This window comes from Rattus norvegicus, chromosome 1, assembly GCF_021556685.1.
Source record: "Rattus norvegicus strain SHRSP/BbbUtx chromosome 1, alternate assembly SHRSP_T2T, whole genome shotgun sequence".
Classification (NCBI taxonomy): Eukaryota; Metazoa; Chordata; class Mammalia; order Rodentia; family Muridae; genus Rattus; species Rattus norvegicus.
Genome location: NC_141534.1, coordinates 258,195,098 through 258,219,000, shown reverse-complemented (window position 1 = coordinate 258,219,000; position 23,903 = coordinate 258,195,098). Strand labels below are relative to the sequence as shown.

The 23,903-nt window shown below is 46.9% G+C and overlaps 2 protein-coding genes across 3 annotated transcripts in view; one reads left to right on the top strand and one right to left on the bottom strand.

Moving 5' to 3' along the window:
- Window positions 1-6,204: 6,204 nt before the first annotated feature.
- On the bottom strand, window positions 6,205-8,802 carry Hps6 (HPS6, biogenesis of lysosomal organelles complex 2 subunit 3). The gene is given in 1 exon segment (NM_181432.2): window positions 6,205-8,802. A coding segment is annotated over 1 exon segment (2,418 nt). The 5' UTR covers window positions 8,735-8,802; the 3' UTR covers window positions 6,205-6,316.
- Window positions 8,803-13,408: 4,606 nt separating this feature from the next.
- Armh3 (armadillo-like helical domain containing 3) overlaps window positions 13,409-23,903 on the top strand; it is a 181,958-nt gene continuing 171,463 nt past the window's right edge. Inside the window, exon 1 of one of the 2 annotated variants that reach the window (XM_087559283.1) lies at window positions 13,409-13,552. The gene's annotated coding sequence lies outside the window, so the exon portion shown is untranslated. 2 annotated transcript variants of the gene reach the window in all.

Sequence of the window (23,903 nt, the reverse complement as noted above, 5' to 3'; positions counted from 1 at the left end):
CACTGACTTCAGCAAGTTGTTCTCTGACCTTCCTATACCTTTCTGGGTGTCCCAACACAAGCATCCACAAAATAAATAAACGTTAAAAAGAAACCTGCAAAAATCCAAACCAAAAGAAAAAAAATCCCAGAACGAAACAAAAGTGGGGTACAGGCCTGACATCCTAACACTTACCAGGCAAAGGTGGGGGCGATGCTGGCGTTCATTCAAGGCCAGTCTCAGACACAAAGCAAAGTTTGAAGCTGACTGTGGCCACTTGAGACACTGTCTCAAAAAGCTAGAAACAGGGTGGCAGAGCGCTCCTGTAATCACAGAGGCAGGAAGATCTGAAGTTCAAAGTCATCCTTATCTACATAGCAAGAGCTATCTGGAAGGGAAGAGAGAGAATCAGAAAACAAAAACAGCTTTGCTGACCTCACCCCCCAGCGCCCGGGACAGTAAGTATCACACTAATTCAAACTTGAGGTAGGAACCAAGCTCTAGTGCATCTTCTGCATACCTTTTTAAAAAAAAATTATTTATTTTATGTATGTGAGTACACTGTGGCTGTCTTCAGACACCAGAAGAGGGCATTGGATCCCATTACAGATGGCTGTGAGCCACCATGTGGTTGCTGGGAATTGAACTCAGGACCTCTGGAAGAGCAGTCGGTGCTCTTAACCACTGAGTGGTCTTTCCAGCCCCTGCACACCGGTCTTAGATAAGATTTCCCTTGCTGTGAGCAGACACCATGACCAATGCAATTCTTTTTTTTTTTTTTTTTTTTTTTTTGGTTCTTGTTTGTTTGTTTGTTTGTTTTCTTCTCTCTTTTTTTTTTTTTTTCCGGAGCTGGGGACCAAACCCAGGGCCTTGCGGTTGCTAGGCAAGCGCTCTACCACTGAGCTAAATCCCCAACCCCGACCAATGCAATTCTTACAAAGGACAACATTTAATGGGGCTGGATTACAGTTTCAGAGGTTCAGTCCATTGTCATCACAGTGGGGAGCATTGTACCAAGCAGGAAAGACTTGACACTGGAGAAGAAGCTGAGAGAGATCTGCATCTTGATTCAAAGGCAACCAGGAAGAGACTCAAAACCCACCCCCACAGTGACACACTTCCTCCAAACCAGCCCACACCTACTCCAACTAGGCCACACCTCCTAATAGTGCCACTTCCCATGGGCCAAGCATATTCAAACCACCAAAGTACTATAGGACTTTTTCTTCCTTCCTTCCTTCCTTTCTTTTTTTTTTTAAGGTTTACTTATTTATTTTATGTATATGAGTACACTGTTGCTGTCTTCAGACTCACCAGAAGAGGGCATCAGATCTCATTACAGATGGCTGTGAGCCACCATGTGGTTGCTGGGAATTGAACTCAGGACCTCTGGAAGAGCAGTCAGTGCTCTTAACCGCTGAGCCATCTCTCCAGCCCCCTTCCTTTCTTTCTCTCTCTCTTTTTTTTCTTTTTTCTTTCTTTCGGAGCTGGGGACCGAACCCAGGGCCTTGCGCTTGCTAGGCAAGTGCTCTACCGCTGAGCTAAATCCCCAACCCCCCTTCCTTTCTTTCTTTTTAAATTTATTTTATTTATATGAGTACTCTGAAGCTCTCTTTGAACACACCACAAGAGGGCATTGGATCCCATTACAGATGGTTGTGAACCATCATGTGGTTGCTGGGAATTGAACTCACCATCTCTAGAAGAGCAGTTCCCTCCAGCCCACCCCTCCCCCCCCTTTTTTTTCCTGAGATAGGTTTTTTGGAAAACCTGCAGAACATGTCTTAAGAGTTGCATATCTTAGGGCCTGCATTGAATACATGTGATTGGTCTTGGAGCACTCCCAAGTTCAGTACCCAATTCCCTCTCACCCTGATGCCCCTCTCTCCTGGGCCTTCCTTGATTCAGGCTTTCTGTTCTTTCCTTCTAGAATGGGCATTTCCTTCTATCTCCTTTTCCCAAGATGATTCTTGCTTAGCTGACCCTACTATTGCCCACCCAGATCATCTATTCACTCCCTGAGACTCACCTGTATGTTTATGCCTAGATCAACCAGTTGGTCAGTCTGGCCTATGGAGAAATGGGAAGGAAGAAGGCCTTTTTCACCCAGGCACTAGGAACATGTTAGATCCTGCATCCAATGATGAGGCTACAGAATTACAGATAACTATGGTGTCAGCCTTCGAGAAACTTGAATACTAATTAGGGAGATGAGAAAAACATAACTAGGTAACCAGAACATCAAAGAAGAGCACCAGAAAGAAGACAGAAGGAAGGAGGCAGGGCCAGACCTGAAGGAAGGCAGATGTCAGTCAGGACACTGGCTTTTAAACTGAATATTAAAGTAATGGGTGGGGCTCCATCAGATTTGTTTGTTTAACTTTCTGGGTTATTAAGGTGTGGTGGTACACATCATTAAATCCCAGAACTCAGGAGGCAGAGGCGGATAGATCTCTGTGAATTTCAGGCCAGCCTGGTCTACATTGTGAGTTCCAGGATAGCCAGAGATATGTACAGAGATGCCATTTGCAAGAAAAAGATTAACTGTGAGGAGACAGAGCTACCAATAAACTCAATGACTATTAGACATGTGGTCTAACCCATGCCAAAGGACATGTGTCCTACTTTTTTTTATTTTATTTTTTAAAGGTTTATTTATTTATGTATGTATGTGTGTACACTGTAAGCTGTCTTCAGACACACCAGAAGAGGGCATTGGATCCCATTACAGATGGTTGAGAGCCACCATGTAGTGGCTGGGAATTGAACTCAGGACCTCTGGAAGAGCAGTCAGTGCTCTTAACCACTGAGCCATCTCTCCAGCCCGTGTCTTACTTTCCTATTACTGGGATAAGACACCATGACCAACTTATAAAATGAAAGCATTTAATTTGGGACGCAGAGTTCCACAGGGTTAGAGTCAATGACTTCCACAATGGGGAGCAGGCAGCCGGCAGCTATGCCATGGAGGAGTAGCTGAGAGCTTACATCCTGACCCACAGGCACTTGGATACTGCTCTGTGAGCCCTCTTACATACGCCACCAAAACACAGTGGACATTCACGTCTCTGGAATGCTCTTAGAGTCTTGAAATGCAGCTTGGATCACTTGCGTGGCTCACATTGGAGGTAGTAAGGGTGAATATAGCCAAGTGTCCGGCCCATAACAGTAGGTAGACATTTGTTTAGTGTGGTGGTGGTGGATGCCTTTAATTCCAGTACTCAGGAGGCAGAGGCAGGAGGGTCTCTGTGAGTTTGAGACCATCCTGGTCAACAAAGAGAGTTTCAGGATAGCCAGGGGTAGCCAGGGTTTTTGTTTGTCTCTAAAATAAACAAAAAACAACAAAGGGCTGAAGAGATGGCTCAGCGGTTAAGAGCACTGACTGCTCTTCCAGAGGTCCTGATTTCAATTCCCAGCAACCACATGGTGGCTTGCAACCATCTGTAATGGAATCTGATGCCCTCTTCTGGTGTGTCTGAATACAGCTACAGTGTACTCATATATATTAAATAAATAAATCTTAAAAAAAAAAAAGACCAAAACACCAAAACCAAAAAGTAACCAAAGAGGTAAAAACTCACATCTAAAGCTGTCTACTGCCTTCAAAGGAAGCCACATGCATAGAAACCTTACTATTGGGTAGAATTTCAAGTCATATAACTCTAAGGAAAAAGTTGGCTTGTATGTCCCTTACGGCCAACAAGTATAATTCGTTTTTTTCCAGGCACAGGAGGAGGCCCGAGCCAAACCCAAAGACTTGAAGGAGATTATAACTCAGTACAGTCATAAGCAAGGAGCAGCTGCCCACTGAGGAGATAGAATGGAACCCTTGCCAGACTAGGAAAAGTCTGCTATGGAAACCGAGGGAACTGTTCCTAGTCCTGGGAAAAATAGTGTAAAGTCCAGTAGCTTGATTCTAGGTGTTGGTAGATAGCCTGGCTTTCAGGTCAGGACAAGAGCCGTCCAGCCTTGGATGAGGGCAAAGTATGATCCTAAGACTCTATGAAGGGGGGCTGGAGAGATGGCTCAGTGGTTAAGAACACCGACTGCATTTCCAGAGGTCCTGAGTTCAAATCCCAGCAACCACATGGTGGCTCACAACCATCTGTAATGAGATCTGATGCCCTCTTCTGGTGTGTCTGAAGACGGTGACAGTGTAGTTAAATATAATAAATAAATAAATCTTTAAAAAAAAAAAGACTCTACAAAGGCTAAGAAACCATTTCTAAGCAGGCCATGCACATGAGCCTTGGGACCTCTGTGAGACTGAGGAACTAAGACCAACCAACCGTGGGGTTGACTCAGAGGCTCTGAGGAACTGAGAGCCTAAGTCTAATTTAGGCCCAGAGTGAGGATGAATAGGATCAAAGCTGCAGGTTCTGAGGACAAAGTTGGGCAAGGACCAGTTGGTACCTGGGAGGAGTAGCAGCCACAAGCAGGTGGGGAGGCCGCAGGTAAAAGGGATAATTTTTATTTAAGATTTATGTATGTGAGTACACTGTGGCTGTCTTCAGACACACCAGAAGAGGGCATCAGATCCCATTAGAGATAGTTGCGAGCCACCATGTGGTTGCTGGGAATTGAACTCAGGACTTCTAGAAGTGCAGTAGGTGCTCTTAACCGCTGAGCTATCAGATCCATCCCTCCAGCCCCAAGATAACCTTTTTTGTGCACCCCGTAAAGGTTGTCTTTGTATTATTCAAATGCTGATTTCTATACTGTCAGGAGTTGGAGTACAGGCTAGAGTTTGGTATTTTGGTATTTTTGGTAGTCATTGTTTTTATAAAGCATCACCTGTCTCAGTATTTTGTAAACATTCTTTCCAGTACCTTCTGATTGGTCAATAAAGAGCGGATCAGTCAATTATCCGAGCAGAAGAGAATGGGGGGACGGGGATTTGGGTGTTGGGGGGGTATGGGTCCTGGGGAGGGGAGAACCTCAAGGAAGGAAGGGAAGAGGCGGCCATGAGCTAGAGGGTCCAAAAGGACTCATGTTGAACACATCACCGAGGGAGTGAGCTCTCCATGAGGACAGACAGCTACAATAGAGCGAGCCAAGGAGAGACTAAATGTAAGTATCACGGCCTGTGGCTGGGATATAGATCTCTTAGAGGGTTAGAACAGCTCGGAACCGGCCCAGTTTAGGCGTGTAGTTTGTTAATAAAAATGCCAGGTCTTTGTGTTTATTATTTGGGAGCCAGAACACGTTGCAGGGGGTGGAGAAACACCTTGCGGTTAATTGGTATAGCAGACTCCCAAAAGGCTCTACTCTAAGAGGCCACTTGGGTAGAAGTGGGCAGAGACCACAGCCTCTTTAGAAGGGCCCTGTTAACGGATCCAGAAAAACAAGAACTTGGCTGCTGCTGCTATTTCTTGGCTTAGGGAGTCACTGGAAGTACGAGGCTGCCTCAAGAGCTCTGTAGTCCCTCTGTCTGAACCCCCTCCACCTCCCCAGCTGTGACTCATTACAAGTCTGGGGCTTTACTGACAACTCCCCTGTCTGTATGAACCAGGGGTTGCCCAAGAATAGCTGGGGTAGGGGCTGGAGAGATGGCTCAGTGGTCAAGAGCACTGACTGCTCTTCCAGAGGTCCTGAGTTCAAATCCCAGCAACCACATGGCTCACAACCATCTCTGATGGGGTCTGATGTCCTCTTCTGTCTGAAGATAGTGACAGTGTGCTTATATAAAATAAATAATAAATCTTTAAAAAAAAAAAGAAGAATACCTGGGTTAAGTAAACATGGGCTCACCCAGAGCAGAAGAGACCCAGGAAAAGAAAGTTGCAGCTCCATGCAATTCTCTCCTTGTAGTCCTAGAGGGGCCAGAGGGACCAGCAGCACCAGGTAAGGAGCTTGTGCGGGTCCAGATGGGCCTGCACGGCTGGGCTACAGAGATGGCTCACATGTTAAACCTCTATGTTCTAGGTGACATACTTGGCCAAGATCTTTAATCTTTCTAGCCAGCTGTTTCTTCCCTCGAGGAAATGGAGACATTAAAACGTCACCAGCGGAGTTATGAGAAGCATTAAACGGGGGATTCTGTAAAGGTCAACAGGTTTCCTAGTACATAGGAAAACACTCATGACTGTTGTTTTCATCACCAGAAGCGGCTCATTTATGCAAGAGACCCAGACTTAACCATTCCCTCTATGAGCTACAACCCCTAGCTGCTAAAAACTAGCACGCACCAAAACAAACAAACAAACAAACAAACAAATCTGTGAATATATTTGCTATTTGCATATATTTTAAAATTTGTCCCACAACAGACAGTATTGCACACACAAGTTCCACCTTCGTACTCTCCAACCCCGGGTACTCTTCGCATCTCCGTGCTCTACGAATGAACTCCCACGTCAGCTGCACCAAGCCCCTGTCCAGATGGTCCCCAGGCTTCCTGCCCTGGGTGGTCTGATGCCTGGAGAGTAGTCATAGGTCCGCGAGGTGGGGTAGGGGGTGGAGTGCCTGAATCCCATAGGATGTCCTCAAAGGTGCTTTGAACTGGGCCAGAGGACCTTCCCTGAGCCCCAGTCTGTTCTAGCAGGGCTCTGACCAAGCCCACTGTGAGAGGGGGCTCAGCCCCAGGCTCAGGGAAAGGGGTGGCTCCCGCATCGTCTGGGAGATGTGTCCTCAGTAGAAGCAGGAGCTCATCTGGAGCCACTTCTGGTGGGCACAGGCGACAGAGGAGAGGGAGGTGTGTATCAAGGCGGCGGTGCTGGGCAAACTCTGCCAGCAGCAGGTTGAAGATCTCGCTTCGAAGCAGGGGGCTGGAGGAGTCCAGGGTCAGGCCGGCCTCCAGAGCCCGTTCCCACTGTTCTTTCTTTATTAGCTGCCTCACAGCTTGTAGCACGGCTTTGGGTCGCCCGCTGCCCAGAAGCAGCTCGAGTTCTAGAGCCTCAGGTCTCTTCCCTTCCTCACCCAGCACGGACAGGGCTCGGCGATAAAGGGGCAGACTGGGACCTTCGGCGCCCCAGCCTGGACCACCCTGTTGCTGTGCCAGTTCCACAAACGGGGGAAGCCACTGAGGCTCTAGCTGGCCTAGGCACTGACACAGGAGTTCAAAGGGAGGCAGGATTCCATTGGGATGTTCCTTTCCAGCCGTTGGAGCCCTCAGGACTTTCTTCCATACATCCGGGGGCGCTTGGGACCTCAGCCTGCCACTCCTATCCGGCTGCAGTTGTAGGGCTTGGAGGGTGGCACTCCAAGCTGCTGTAGGAAGGGCTTGGAAAATGGTGTTGAATTGGGCCAGCTGGTCTCCTGTCAAGTGGGTTCTCAGCAGGCGTGCCACCTCGTGCTCTGCTAACTCCGTCCAGCCCGTCTCTTCATCATCCCCAGCCACCAGCTGGGCCTTGAGCTGTTCTATACTCCGATAATCTCGAAGTTCAGCCCTCAGGGTGGTCAATAGTGCAGATGGGGGCAGGTGGCCCTGGAGAATGGAGGCCAAGGCCTGAGGTGCCCGAAACATGCTGTTGTGTCTCAGCTCTTCCGGGGTAAGCTGGGTGCCTCGAAGACTCCGACGCTGGTAGTACCCACAGGCCTCCTCAAACACCAGATCCTTGTCCGAGGGCACCTCAAGGCCTTGGGGAGCTTCCCAACACACACAAAAGAGACCCAAGGCTGAAAGCAAACGGAGAGCTCCTCGGGTCTCTAGGTCTTCCTCATTCTTCACGCCAGGGGCTGGAGGCTCCAGGAGGTGTACTCTGTCTGTACTTAGTACCTTCCTTTCCAACAGCCGCCCACTGCTCATGTCCAGCAGTTCCAAGGTGGAGCCCAAGACACAGGCTAAGGTGCCATGAAATGTTCCCAGGGCTGCAGACCCTTGTAGACCTACAGGTGCCTCCTGCAGGAGTCCCACAGTTCGAGTACCACCATGGCACTGCACTAGGCTCACCTTACCTTTCAAGTCAAGCAACAACAAGCCCTGGGAAGATGGGGCCCAAGTGTGTACAGCCAGCGGCTCCCTGGGGGACAGGAATCCAGGAAGGCCTCGCAGCAGGGTCCGAAAGTCCCAAGTATCCCCTTGTTTGGGATTCAGGCTTTTACTGTGAGAAAGACCGAGAGATGGGGCAGCAACTATTACCTTCCCCTTGCTTGGGCTCCAGATGAGCAGAACATGGGCCACACCAGGCCAAGTGGTGGAAGTAGGCACCAGGAAGAGTTCCTTGCGGGAGGCTATCAGTCCAAAAGAGGGGCAGTGATGCAGCAGGATGTGGGTGCAGCCTAGTTTGGTGCCAGCCTCCCCGCTGGTGTCCAGGGTCTTGACGCACACACAGTGGTTGAAGGCCATTGAAAGCTGCCCTGGTTGGTCCTCAACGCCAGGCTGACGCTCCTCGCACCAAACTAGGCGGCCTCGGGTTGCTGCCACAGCCATCACGCGGGCTCCACCATCCGGACACAACTCAGTGCTCTGAAGTAGCTTCCATCCAGGCTCCATCCCCACGCCCCACACCTCTGTTAGGCCACTCTCCCATACCAATATCAGCGCGGGTCGCGCCAGCCATGGAACGAAAAAGACGTCCAGCGGCGAGGGGTCGCCCTCCGACCAGGCACGCTCCAGAGGCAGGCCCGGCCCACGCACAGCCACTAGAAGTTGGGGGGCGGGCGATCCGGGAGGTCTTAACAGTAGCAGGTGACGGCCATCAGGGCTGCAGCGGACTAGGATAGCTGGGTCCCCTGCCAACAACTCGCGGAGCCGGGCCGCGCCAGTGAAGTTGCTCAGATCCGAAAGCAGGCGCAGAGTTCCTGCACGCTTCATGACGCCTCTGGCGTAGGAGCTTGCCAAGGCCTGATCGCCCGGTGGGGCGAGGCCTGGCTGCTACTCCGTGGTACCCGGGGGAGTGTAGGGCTGACACTTCCGTCCCTGGTGTATGAGGTGAGCCAAGCCCAGGACTGAATGTCGGCTCCGCCCGGCCGGGCCCGGCCCGGCCCCGCCCCGCCCCGCCAGGCGAGGTCCGGGATCGCCCCAGGGCACGCCCCGCTAGCGCTGCACGCCATGGGAGGAGCTGCGGGAAGATCTCTGAAGGAGGAGCATCCGCAGCACCCAAGGGTCCCTGTTCTGGACTCAAGTTCCCTAGGCACTGTGAGGACGTCTCAAGGCGTCCCTTCTTTCTAAACCTTGCTCTTTCACCTTATTTGTGTTTGAGTACTGACACTGTATCAACCCTGAGCAAAAGAGCAAATCTCAACCTCCGGAAATTTAGTGGAAAAACTGTAAGGTTAACCCTCCACTCACTAAGTATGTATACCAGCCTGGCCACGAATTCACAGAGATCCACCTGTCTCTGCCTCCCAAGTGCTGTGATTAAAGGAGTTCACCACCACACCCCTGGTCTTTATACATATGTTTTAAATTTAGTTAGCACACAAAGTAATGAATCTCATTATAGCCTCCCCAGCCCCTTCCTCCGTATGCTTATTGCTGCGTGCTCCCAGGGAGGCTGGGGCTCAGCCTCAGTGTCTTTTCTCAGAAGCCGTCTGTCTACACTGTTTTGAGACAACTTCATTCACTAGGACCTCTCACCCATTAGGTTGTGCTAGCCAGCTGATGAGCCCCAGAGATCCTCTTGCTTTGGTCTTCCACACTGGGATTATAGGCTCAAACCACAATACCAAGCACTGAGGATAGAATTAGCATCTTAAGTTTTGTGGTACACACTTTATTGACTGAGTTATGGCTGGCATATTCACACATACATTATATATTATATATAATTATACTTTGTTCCTATTCATTGCCTTCCTCATTACAATTTTAAATTAAATTATATTAAATTTAGTGTGTGTGTCTGTCTGTCTGCGTGCGTACGAGATTATGGGGATATGCCACAACATCCATATGGAGGCCAGAGGACAACTTTAGGAGCTGGTTCTTGCCTTGTATCATTTTTGTCCTGTGGTGGTTTAAATAGGAATGGCCTCCCACAGGTTCATATATTTATTTGAATACTTAGTCATCAGGGAGCGGCACCATTTGAGAAGAATTAGGGTTAATTGTGTGTGGTCTCATTGGAGGAAGTATGTCACTGGCAGTGGGCTTTGAGATTTCGAAGCCCTATGCCAGGTCCAGGCTCTCTCTCAGCCTTGGGATGGGGATGTAGCTTTGAGCTGCTGCTTCACTGTTGTATGTGTCACCATGCTCTCTGCCAGTGACAAAGTGACAAGCAAGCCCGTAACTAAATGTTTTCTTCTATAGGAGTAGCTGTGGTTGTGGTATCTCTTCATAGCAATGGCACAGTGACGGAGACAGGTGTCAAGGATCTAACTCAGGTGTTGGAACATGGTTTGCGAGGGAAACTGTGTGAGGAGCCGAGACCCTGCGAGAAACTCCAAATAAACAAGAGTCTTGTATCCTCTGTTCCTTCATAACATGGACTGTTCTTGGAAGGTGCTCCTGCACCTTTCCCAGCTGTATCGGAGAGGAATAAATTAACTTATACTATTGATTACAACTGATTATTGCTGTTTATCGGCCTCTGTGGGAAAACATGTTTTTGTCCCATGCGGCTTGTCCTTGTAAACTGTCTGATGCACTGAATAAAGTTGGCTATGGCATAAAACTTTAGTTCACCGCATCTTCAGGTTTAGCTCTCCCAGGCTCACTCTGCCAACTAGAGTGGTAAAACACAGGCCTAGCAGCATCACAGAAAGTCTGTACTCTCCCACGGAATCATTTCCTTGGCTCTTTATTAGTGCATTTTTTTTTTTGAGGCAAATTCTCACTCTGTAGCCTGGTTTGTCCTTGATCCCTTGACAATCCCTCTGCCTCAGCTTCCCAAATACTGGAATTATAAGCCATTACCCCTGTCTCCCATGAACTGCCATACCCTGTTCCACAAATACTGATCAATTTGTGAGGTTCCTCTGCTTTTGGAGGGTGTTTTTAAAAGAATTTGGGGGGGGTTTGAAGAGATGGTTCAGCCATTGAGAACACTGTGTTTTTCAAGGGGACCTGGGTTTGGTTCCCAGTACCCTCATCAGGCAACTCACAAGTGCCTGCAACTCTAGCTACAGGAAATCAGACACAGAACTAGAAATCTTAGAGATTTACTTTAATGTGTGAATGTGTGTATGCGACATGTGTATAGCTGCTTAATGAGGCCAAAGCAGAACATCATACCCACCAGAAAAGGACATCATACCTCCCGCCCCCACAGAAGAGGACATCATAACCCCCTGGAACTGGAGTTACAGGTCAGCCATTTGAGAATGGGTGCTGGAAACTCAATTCAGGCCTTCGGAACTTAGCAGCAAGTACTCTTGACACTGAGCCATCTCCCTAACCTTGATTTTTGTTTTGTTTAAAACCTTGTTTTTAATGTATGTGCATGTCCGTGCAAATGTATGTCACATGTGTGCAGGTGCCCTTGATGCTACAGTTAGTTCGAACTGCCTGACACTGTTGTTGGGAATCCGACTCAAGTCCCCTGCAAGAAGTCTTCGTTTTGTTTTTGTTGTTTTTTTTGAGGCAGGGTTTCTCTGTGTGGCCCTGGCTGTCCTGGAGCTCATTCTGTAGACCAGGCTGGCTTCAAATTCAGAGATCTGCCTACCTCTTGTCTTCAGAGTGCTGGGGTTAAAGATGTGTGCCACCACTGTCCGACTCCCCAAGTATTCTTAACAGATGAGCCATCCCTCTAGCCTCTGAATTTTGAAACAAGTCCCTTTGTAGCTCAGGGAAAGCTTGAACTTACTTTGTAGGCTCTCTGTGCCTTTAACTCTGCATTCTCCGGACTCAGGAATCACAAGCCTGTGACATCACACACAACTTCAAAGATACGTTTATTTCCTTTTTCCTCTGAGGCATTTGACAGCTTTACTGGAAGTCCATACTGTAGTCTCTTCCTCTGTGGTTTTTCTGTTTGTTTTGCTTTGGCTTTTAGACATTATTATCCCTAGTGTTTAGTTTCCTCTTTGTCTCATCTTCCCATTCCTAGGCTATCTCCTTTTTCTTGGGTTCAGCCATTACTTCCAAGCCAATGGCTCTAATGTATTAGCTACAATCTAATAGCTGGGCTGAGTACCAATGAATGGCATCTAGCTGTCTACTAGATATTTCTGCCTGGGCATCTCACAGACATCTCGGTCCTAATGTGCCCTTAATATCATCTTCCTGCCTAAAATAGTCTTTCTTCCAGTGGCTTTTGTTGCCATAGGTCTCTGTTCATCTTTTTTTGTTTGTTTGTTTTTAAGACAAGGTTTCTCTGCCTAGTCCTGGCTGACCTGGGACTTGCCCTGTAGATCAGGCTGGCCTAGAACTCCCAGATATCTGCCTACTTCTGCTTCGGGGCACTGGGATTAAAGGCATGCACCACCACTGCCTGGCTACCCTTGCATTTCTTGACCAAGAGTTAAAGCTTTTGAAAACTGCACCTAATCACTAAATTCAAACCATGACCTCATTTACCCTGATTACTCAAGGCATGGTTCCTTCCCTTTCTCTTTCTCTTCCCCTTCTCTTTCTCTCCCCTTGTTTTCTTTTCCTTTAAAAAAAAATGTGCATGGGTGCTTGCCTTTATCTATGTGTGCTTTGTGTGTGCCTGGTGCCTAGAGAGGCCAGAGATAGTCTGAGGATGGGAGTTACAGGCAGTTGTCCGCTGCCTCATGAGTCCTGGGCATCGAACCTGGGTCCTTGTCAAAACAGCCAATGCTCTTAATTGCTAAGTCATATCTCCAGTCTCTTCTTTTCTCTTCTCTTCTCTTCTCTTCTCTTCTCTTCTCTTCTCTTCTCTTCTCTCCTCTCCTCTCCTCTCCTGTCCCCTCCTTTTCCTCCTCTTCCCTCCCCTCCCCCACTGCAGATAGAGTCTCTTGCTAAGTGGTGATGGTACACATCTTTAATCCCAGCATTTGGGAGGCAGAGGCTGGAGGATCTTTGAGTTTGAGACCAGCTTGGTCTACAGAGCAAGTTTCAGGACAGCCAGGGCTACACAGAGATACTTTGTCTTGGAAAACCTAAAAAAAGATAGGGTCTCTTGTAGCACAGGCTACCCTTCATTTTGCTATAAAGGTGGAGTTAATCTTGACCCTCTGATTCTCCTAACTAGTTCCCAAGGGGTAGGATGAACAGATGTGAAGCATCATGCTTGGTTATCTACATTCTACTCTATTAGATTGCTGCTCCTCTCTCTCATCTGAGTTGGCTAATTTTTTTGTCAGCTTGACACACGAAGAATCATCTGAGAGAAGGGAACCCCAAATGAGAAAATGCTTCCATAAGATTGGGTTGTAGGCTGGTCAGAATTTAAAACAACGACAACGACAACAACAACAACAACACCTTTGCTAGAGCAGATTTAAAGCCAGTGGCTTCAGGTGTAGGGTTAGTTCGCTCGTGGTGTCTGTTGGGAGTTGTAGTTTTTGCGATGCTTCCTGGGAATCGTGGTCTGAGCCCGCTTCAGGAAGAGGGCGTGAAAGAACCTGAGGAGAGGAGGTTTTTAGGACCCGGCGGGGCGCGGCGGACTAGGGAAAAGTGTCGGGAGGTCGGGAGCGCGCCCGTGATTCCGGAGCAGTGGCGGCGTCGCCGGAGTCGGGAGCGAGCAGGCCTGCGAGCTGCTAGGGTGCTAGAGAAGCCGGGGGCTCGGTAAGCGGCTCGGGCCCGGCTGGGTCCTTGAACCTGGCCAACCTTTGCGGGTCCGCCCTACTAGGCCTGGACCCAGAGGCGGCCCTGGGGGCGGGGCCTAAGTGCCGCGGAGACACGGGTGACAGGGCAGAGGGAGGGCTGCGGTTGCTGGGGTTGCTTGCGGCGGGAGGGTCGGGCCTGGGAACTCAGAGTGCTCCTCGCTGCCTTCGAACGCCTGCTACCGGCTTAGTCCTGCCCCTTAGAGGTCCTGCTGGGGCCTCGGGGCGGGCGAGGCGCTGACCTTTGACCCCAGCGCGGGGCTGACCCTGAGCCGGTCAGCTTTTCGAGGAGAGCTGCCCTCTGTGAAGTGTTCAGATACCCTGGAAGGGCCGGGTCCTGCGCTCTTCAGTCTTTAGCACCCACTTTTTGCAGAGTTAATAAAACCACTGTTCTTTAATGGGATGAGTGGGTGCAAGTCGGGAAACCTGCCCCTTCCCTGGTATGGTGAAGAAAGACAGTCACTGGGGAAGTTAAGTTGTCCCTGGCGAATGGAACAGTGGATACTTCAGCCATGTCCTAATAAAATGTTGCGGGACTATCCGCACCTCCCCAACACTTCTTTCTAGAAAAAGTTTTAAACTTAAGTTTTTGCATTTTGCTTGCAAAATAGGGCAAGCATGGTGTTTAAACGTGGTTAGTGTTAGAGCCATCATGTATAACCCTATTTCAGTTCAACCCCTCGCCAGTTCAGAACTAGCTATGTAGATCAGGCTAACTTCAAACTTGTAGCGATCCTTTTGGTCCTCTCTCTCAAATGTTGTGCTTTCAGTGTACTCCAATGTGCTAGGCTTGTTTCCTGCTCATGATTTAGCACAGAGTGACTTGGAATTATCTTTAGTATGTTTTTGACTGAATGTGTGTGTATAGTCATTTCTATGTGAAGGTTTTCAAGATAGATCTAACAAGGGATTTGATAACTCCTCTTAGAAGGGTTGGGGATTTAGCTCAGTGGTACAGCGCTTGCCTAGCAAGCGCAAGGCCCTGGGTTTAGTCCCCAGCTTTGGGGAAAAAAAAAGATAACTCCTCTTAGGATAGTTAAGGGAGTTTCCATTCTTTTCTTAATGAATTAGCAAGCCTTTAAGTGTTTTTTTTTTAAAGATTTATTTATTTATTCTATATAAGTACACTGTAGCTGTCTTCAGACACACCAGAAGAGAGCATCAGATCTCATTACAGATGGTTGTGAGGCACCATGTGGCTGATGGGATTTGAACTCAGGACCTCTGGAGGAGAAGTGATTACCATAACCACTGAGCCATCTCTCCAGCCCTAATGTGGTTTTTTTTTTTGTTTTTTTGTTTTTTTTCCCCCCGGAGCTGAGGACCGAACCCAAGGCCTTGTGCTTGCCAGGCAAGTGCTCTACCACTGAGCTAAATCCCCAACCCCCCTAATGTGTTCTTATTATGACAGTCATTGTGCCTTCTCTGTGTATCTCTTGCTGTTAACTCTGTAGACCAAGCTGGTCTGGAACTTATAGAGATACGCCTGAGATACACATTGAGGTTCAAGGCAAGCCTGAACAGCTTAGTACCAACCCCCCACCCCCAAACCAAAAACCAACCAACAAACAAAAAAACAACCCTCCAAAAAACAAAACAAAACAAAAACCCCACCAAAAATGGGGCTGGAAAGATGGCTTAATGGTTAAGAGCACTGACTGCTCTTCTGGAGCACATGGTGGCTCACAACCATCTGTAATGAGATCTGATGCCCTCTTCTGGTGTGTCTGAAGACAGCTACAATGAATGTACTTACAGAGAATAAATAAATAAATCTTTAAAAATATCAAAGATTGAAAAAAAGAAAAAAGAAGAAGAGGAAAAAAAATATCAAAGATAACTCAGAACCCAGCATTTGGGATACTGCAGTGGCTCAGAGGTTTAAGAGCACTTACTGCTCTTTCAGAAGACCCGATGGTTTCCAGCTCCTACACTAGATAGCTCATGGGTCACAGCTACCTGTAACTGGCTCAGCAGTTAAGAGCACTGACTGCTCTTCCACAGGTCCTGAGTTCAGTTCCCAGCAACCACATGGTGGCTCACAACCACCTGTAATGGGATCCGATGCCCTCTTCTGGTGTCTGAAGACACTTGCAGCCATAGTATTCTCATATAAACAAATCTTTAAAAAATGAAAAATAACAACAAAACCAACCCAGAATTTGGGGTTTCACACAGCACATTTTAGGGATCCATAAAACTTGGAAAATATGATCAAAAACCAAATCGATTCAGGATATGTGAGGGGGAGCTGTTGATTCAGTGCTTATCATTGAGCACTGACTTGGACTGACACTTAGCTTAGAGTCAGCTTTTAACATCACCCAGAGAGACATATTTGGACAAAGTTTTCTCAGGGTGTGTGTTACGTATCTGTGTAAAGGCATTTGTCCAGCATGAGTAGTAGACTGTCATTGCCACAGAAAGTTGGGAAGAGCTTTGTAGGGAAGATATGTTTGAACTACGTGTTGAAGGTTAGGTAGGAACTTGCACAATACGGCATTTGAGTTGGAGAGAACAGCCTTTGCAGAGACATGTCCTGAGGTATGAAGGGGAAAAACCAACCTGGCGTTGGTGGGGTGTTCAAAAATTCATCCAAAACAGGATGTATGTTGGGGAATTTCCTGGAAGTGAGATCGAAAGGGGTTGGGGATTTAGCTCAGTGGTAGAGCGCTTGCCTAGGAAGCGCAAGGCCCTGGGTTCGGTCCCCAGCTCGGGGGGGGGGGGGGGGGGGGGGGGGGGGGGAAAGTATGTGAGATCGAAAGGAAGGCAGGAAGCCACAGAAACTTAAAAACAAAAAAACAAAACAAAACAAAACAAAACAAAAACCAAAAAAACTATTGGGCTGGAGAGATGGCGCTGCCTGCTCTTCCAGAGGTCCTGAGTTCAATTCCCAGCAACCACATGGTGGCTCACAACCATCTGTAATGGGATCCGATGCCCTCTTCTGCTGTGTCTGAAGACAGCTACAGTGTACTTGTATACATAAAATAAATACATCTTAAATAAAAAGGGAAACCAAGCTATTATTTCATGGGTGTGTGTGGTGTCTACATAGGCCAGCTGTAGCTGTAGCTACCAAGTGGGTGTGAGCTGCCGTGTGGGTACGGTGAATTGAGCCCTGATCCTCTTTTTAAGGGCTTTTTTTTTTGGTTCTTTTTTTTCGGAGCTGGGGACCGAACCCAGGGCCTTGCGCTTCCTAGGCAAGCGCTCTACCACTGAGCTAAATCCCCAACCTCCCTGATCCTCTTTTTAAAATTTATTTTATTTATTTACTTTTAGAGACAGGGTTTCTCTACGTAGCCTTGACTGTCTTGGAACTGGGTCTGTAAACCAGTCTGGCTTCAAACTCACAGGGATTTCCCCCTCTGCCTCCTGAGCATTGGGATTAAAGGTACGTGCCACCACTCCTAACTGAGAACCCAGTTTTTAAATTGTTTTAACAATTTTTAAATTGTTTGTCTTTACTTTTCATTTTATATGTATAGTGTTTTGCCTGCAGGTATGTCTTTATGGGGGTGTCCAATACCCTAGAACTGGAGTTACAGACAGTTTTGAGCTGCCATGTGGGTGTTGGGAATTGAACCCAGGTCCTCTGGAAGAGCAGCTAAGGCTCTTACTAGCTCAGCCGTTTCTCCACCCCTGAAACTGTTTTAGAGAGCGACAGAGTGCAGATTGAAAAACTAGGTAATAAAAGACAAGTTATAGCGGAGTAAGACTTGGAATACCTTGGCTTTGGTCAGGAAGACAAGAGAATGATGTTAGAAATAGTTCTGAGGTAGGTGAGGGGGAGAGTGGACTAAGGTTTCAGGACTGGGGCAGATGAGATTTCATTTACTAGGATTTGGATATAATAACTCAGAGTCTGTACTTCAGTATACGGAAAAAGAATTTTGTTCTTGGTGTGGTGGTTGTGGTGGTGGTGGTGGTGGTGGTGGTGGTGGTGGTGGTGGTTGTTCTGGCATTCAAACCCCGAGGCTAGTTCATACTGGGCAAACATTTACCAATATTTATAACCGTAAGGCCTTTCTATCCCAACCATGCTCCAAATAACGATGTGGGGTCTTTTATTTACTTAAAATAGTGTTAGGCCTTTGGTTATTCTAGCTCAGAACTAGCACCTACAACTTAATGTTAATCTATATTAATCTGTCTGCCACATGGCTTGCTACCTATTGGTCTCTAGTACAGGGGCGGGGAACGTTCCAGCGCTGACTTTCCCAGCCTGTCCTTTCCTGCTTCACCATGGACAACTAGCATTTTACTAAAACCAATCAAAAGGTGAGAGAGGGCGTGCTTACAAAATATGATGCAGGTGTTGAACACTTGGAACAATACCAAAGTCATGCATATAATCAGATCTCTGCCCCTTACAGAAATCAGCATCTGAGTAACTCAAGGACAGTCTTTACACAGTACACAAAAGTCTGTCCCTACAACTATTTTATATTCTTGAATTCTTGAACAGAGCTGAGTTGGGTTTTTTTGTTTTTTTTAAGATTTATTTATTTCATGTATGTGAGTACACTGTCATTGTCTTCAGACACACCAGAAGAGGGCATCGGATTCCATTAGAGATGGTTGTGAGCCACCATGTGGTTGCTAGGAATTGAACTCAGGACCTCTGGAAGAGCAGTCAGTGCTCTTAACCACTGAGCCATCTCTCCAGCCCCAGAGCCAACTTTTAAAGGTTGGGTGGTCATGGAAAGAAATTACTTGAGACTGCCTGGTGTATTGAGGTCACGTTGCTTGTGGGATATTCAAGGGTAGGTGCTCCTTGGTTGCTGCAACTAAGGGAGTCAGTGAGCTGAAAAGGTTGGCAGTAGCTGTGAGTGAGGAAGGGATATGTGAGATGACAGGGAAAATATCTGTTTTTTTTTTTTTTTTTTTTTTTTTTTCCGGAGCTGGGGACCAAACTCAGGGCCTTGCGCTTGCTAGGCAAGCGCTCTACCACTGAGCTAAATCTCCAACCCCCCCAACCCCAAAATATCTGTTTATAAGGAAATATTAATATGTGTAGTTTTTTTGCTGTTGTTATTTGTTTTGTGTTTTTGAGACAGGATCTCACTGTGTAGCCTTGGTGGCCTGGAACTCACTCTGTAGATCAGGCTGATCTCAAACTAACAGAAGTCTGCCTGCTTCTACCTTCAAAATTCCAGGTTTAAAAGTGTGCTTAAGGGCTGGAGAGATGGCTCAGTGGTTAGGAGCACTGACTGTTCTTCCAGAGGCCCTGAGTTCAATTCCTGGCAACTACATAGTGGCTCACAACCATCTGTAATGGGATCTGATGCCCTCTTCTGGTGAGTCTTAAGACAGCAACAGTGTACTCAAACTAAATAAATTATCTCTTAAAAAAAAAATCACTGCAAAAAAAAAGTATTCTTAGCCTAATATGTATCTTTTTCTACCTAATGGTGGGTTCTCAAGGCAGAGATCATAATTTTGTAATAATTTGGTATCTTTTGTCCTATTCTGTGCTTGTACTGGTATAAAGTCTATCAGGGTTTGTTGTTGTTTGTTTGTTTTTAGAGACTTGGTTTCTCTGTGTAGCCCTGACTGTCTTGGGACTTACACTGTAGACCAGGCTGGCCTCAAATTTAGAGATGCACCCGCCCCATCTCTTGAGTGCTGAGATTAAAGGGTGCGTGACCGTCACCTGACTTGTTTATTTATTTTTATAAGACTGCCTGGAAGTAACCCCATGAGCCTTGGGGTCCACCTGCGTCCACCTTCCTCAGTGTGGGGTTAGAAGTGTGTGTCACTACAACAGTTTGTTGTTGTTTCTAATGTAGGTTCTGGGTGTCTGATTCAGGGCCTTATTTTTGCCAGGCCCACACTTGACCACCAGAGCTCTCTCTCAGACCCTCTCCTCTAAGCTTATTGTTTTTATCTATTCGTGTGTGTGCACATTTATGTGTGTGTATGTGTATGGAGGCCAGAAGAGGACGTTGGTGTCCTGTCATTCTGCCCTATTCCTCAGGGTCTCTCACTGAATCTGGAGCTAGTAAGTCCCAGGGAGCCTCTGTCCATGTCCTTTGTGGCGCTGTGGTGAGAGATATGTCTGTAGCCTCCCCCGATTTTTATGTGAGTATGGGGATTGGAACTCAAATTCCCATGTCTACTGAGCCATCGCTCCAACTACTTCCGCCTTTTAAAATTTTGTTTGTTTTTTGAAGCAGGGTGTGTTGTAGCCTGAATTGCTGGTCAAATTTGTTGCATGAGGATATAGACCCTGAACTTTCTTGTTTAAATTTATGTGTATGTATGTGAGTCTGTGTATGTGCCCAAGGAGGTGAGAGAGGTGTCAGCTCCCTGGCAATGGAGCTCCAAGCAGTTGTGCAGGGAATTGCATTTGGGTCCTGCAAGAACAATGTGCTCTTAATACTGAGCCATTTCTCCAGCCCGAGGCCTTAAGTTCTAATCCTCATGTCTCTTCCTCTGTAATGAACCCCTAATTCCACTGAGATAGGGTCTATCTTTATGTAGCACTGGCTGTTCTGGAACCTGGACCTGTGACTGACCTTGGCCTCAGAGATCTGCCTGCCTTTGCTTCCTGAGAATGGAATTAAAGGGTCGTGCTCCTTTGGCTGGGCCTTTGTAATAGGCAAGCACATCGCACTGAGCTCCATGCTCACTTCACCTCAGCTTTGGGTGGTTGCCCATGGTGAGCTTATGCTGTTCGACAGAGAGGAAATGAGAAGAATAGCACTGTATTGTGTGAGGAAGTTGAGTTCGAGCAGGACTTTAGTTATGTGAGATGGCAGGAGAGCAAGCGTAGCTATCAATTAGCTTCCTGAAATACTGTCAATTTGGAACTTGTCCCAACTTTTGAAAGTATAGGTGTCTTTTCTCTCTCTTTATGAAGGCCAGAATTACTTCTTGTGTAAGATAAGTTGAAAGGGATTATGAGGTGGTTATGTTTATAACCTTTTTGTTTGTTTTTGTTTTTTGGAGACAAGGTTTCTTTTCTTATCCCTGGCTGACCTGGAACTCAGAGATCCACTTGCCTCAGTCTCCCAAGTGCTGGGGTTAATGACTAGTTTGTATATAAACCTCTTTATTTGTGTTGTTGGTTTGTAAAACTAGACAGTTTAGTAAGCGTGATGGAGACTGGAAGTGTGTGCGTGTGTGCGTGTGTGTGTGTGCGTATGTGTGTCAGTCTTGAGCATAACACCTTAACATTGACAGATCCAAATTTATTTCTTTGAAGATAGTCCACTTGTGGCTGTCCAGACTCAGAGATCCTCCTAACTCTACCTCCCAAGTGCTGGGATTAAAGGCATGTGCCACCAGCTACTTCTGCTTTTATTTATTTTGTGTGTTATGTGTGTGAGTACTCATGTGTCATGGTATGCATGTGGAGGTCAAAGGACAACCTTCTCTGCTTGATTTTATTTTAAAGGTTTATTTATTTTATGAGTACACTGTCACTGTCCTCAGACACACCAGAAGAGGGCATCAGATCCCATTACAGATGGCTGAGCCACCATGTGGTTGCTGGGATTGAACTCAGTACCTGTGGAAGAGCAGTGAGTGCTCTTAACTGCTGAGCCATCTCTCCAGCCCTCTCTGCTTGGCTTTTTTTTTGGTTCTTTTTTTCGGAGCTGGGGACGGAACCCAGGGCCTTGCGCTTCCTAGGCAAGCGCTCTACCACTGAGCTAAATCCCCAACCCCGGCTTTTACCTTCTACCTTGTGTGTTTCTGGAATTGAACTCAGGTCCTCGGGCTTGGCAGTAGGCACCTTCCCCCATTGAGCCGCCTTACTATCCCCTACTTCTGCTTTTAAATACAGGCTAACTACAGTCTGAGGTAAGCGCTGCTTATGGCACACGTGAGCTTTGGACACTGACCTGTATTGTCAGCGTATGTGCTTAGTCTGCTTCTGTGCTTGTCTAGAAAGTGGAGACGGTGATTTTTAAAGTGTTGTCTTGAGTTAGTAGACTTCTTTGGATAAAGTGGGAATTTTCATTTATGATTTAGTTTGGACTTAGAATTATATATAACCTTAAGGTCTGAAGATGCAGCTCAGGTAGAATGTCTCCGTGTGTTCAAGGTCCTGCGTTCAGTTGTAAGCGCCCACTCACTCCCTAAGGTTGTAGCTCACTCAGTCTGCTTTTTAATAATTTACTATTCCTAGAACCTGATCTTCTATACCCACAAGACATTCTTCTAAAATATATTTAAGTTATGTATATCTTATGCATGTCTATATGTATGTATGCATGTGCTTATTTATTATGTCTGTATGCGTTCCTATCTGTGGGTGCCTTCGTGCCGTGTGTGTATGTGTAGAGGTCAGCAGACAGCTGGTGGGAGTCCGTTCTCCTTCTGACATGGATCCAGTTCAGGTTGTCAGGCTTTAGTGCAGGTGTCTTTACTTACTGAGCCATCTCTTGACTCTAATTTGCCTGCTGTGTTATTTTGGGTAGAGTGAAATTCATATGAAATTATGACAGTAGTGCTTATTTTATCTGATTATTGCAAAGAGTAAATGCAGAGTATTTAAAGCACAGAACAGTCCGAGTGTATAGTACTTCTCAGTAGTGTTATCTGAGCGTGTGTCACCTCCCATGAGACAGAAGCAGCGCTCTGAAGATGAGGAGGAGACACCCAAGACTTCCACAGCCAGGAACCAGAAGAGCAGCAGTGATGGCATGGAAGGGGTGTCCTGTCCTGGCTCCGGGACAGGGTTCAAGAACACCAGCTAAACTGGGCATGGTGGCAAAGGCAGGTGCTCTCTGAGGTGAAGCCAGGCTGGTCTACAAAGTGAGTTCCAGGATAGCCAGGGCTACACAGAGCCCTATTTTGACATCCCACCCTCCCACCCCCCAAACAAAGCAAAGCAAAACAAAAACCCAAACCAAACAAACAGAGTTTGGATCTACTCTGTTTTCACTTTAAAGAAAGACTTGGAGTAAGCAGCCATAACTGCATAACTGGATGGGTAGCTCAGTAGGTTACAGCATGGGAATAGTCTTCGAGGTGGAGTGAAACAGAACGTTTCATACTTGGTTTCCAGTCTTTGGGCTGGAAGTAGGGGGAAGAAACCTGTGGAATAAGCTGAGTCTGTAGCCCCCAGACAGACGGTAGCTTGAAAAGGAAGAGCTGAGTGCAGAGGTAGCAAAGCCTGCATTTTCTTCATGAAGGGTGTGGTGGGCCTTGCAGAAGAATAGAGGAAGCAGGTAATGAAAGACTTTTTTCTTCAGTATGAGGAATAGAACTCAGTGTCTCTTTGGAATGGGGTCTAGCCATGCAAAACCTATACTCCTGACTCTGCCTAAAAATTTTTTTAAACCCTTTTATCTGTAGTAACCAGGACACTTTTAGGAGAGTCAGGTTTGTAAATGCGTTGTCTCTCTTGGAATGGGTTAGAGCAAAATTGTCTCCTCTGAGAACCACTGACTTGGAATGATTGTTAAAAATGACCATGAAAAGTTGACTACTTTTTTTTTTTAAACATTTATTTATTATGTATATGTCATATAGCTTTCTACCTACATGTATGCCTGCAGGTCAGAAGAGGGCACCAGACCTGATTATAGATGGTTATGAGCCACCATGTGGTTGCTGGGAATTGAACTCAGGACCTCTGGAAGAGCAGACAGTGCTCTTAACCTCTGAGCCATCTCTCCAGCCCCCAAAAGTTGACTTTTTTAAAAAAAGATTTATTTTATTATATATAAGTGGACTGTAGCTGTCTTCAGGCACACCAGAAGAGGGCATCAGATCTCATTACAGATGGTTGTGAGCCACCATGTGGTTGTTGGGATTTGAACTCAGGCCCTCTGGAAGACTAGCCAGTGCTTTTAACTGCTGAGCCATCTGTCCAGCCCCATTTTGTTTGTATTTTGAGACAGGCTCTTGACATTTAGCTCAGGCTGGTTTGATCTGGCAGTGACCCTCCTACTTTAGCCTTTTGAATGTTGCAATTACAGACACACCATGTAACACCTGATGCTTTGTGTACCTATGCCCATGTGTCAGTGTGGATTCCTGACATTGATATTTATGTTCTTTGTTTGATACTTGTCTCTCACTGAGTGTGAATGTGAAGTGGTTTGGCTCTCAGTGTTGGGAGTATAGGTGCTCGAACTCCTTATGTAGCTGAGGATGACCTTGAATGCTTGCTTTTCTTGCCACCACATTAACGCTGGGATTACAAGCATGCGCCAGGAACCCAGTTTAGATAAGCCCTTCTCAAGCTTTAGTCTTCTGGAGTAGGGCTTGTTAGCCTTGTCGTCCACTGTTGGCATAATGGGGTGGGGACTTGCTTGTTGCAGAGGGTTTCCTGTGCATTGTAGGATGCTTAACAG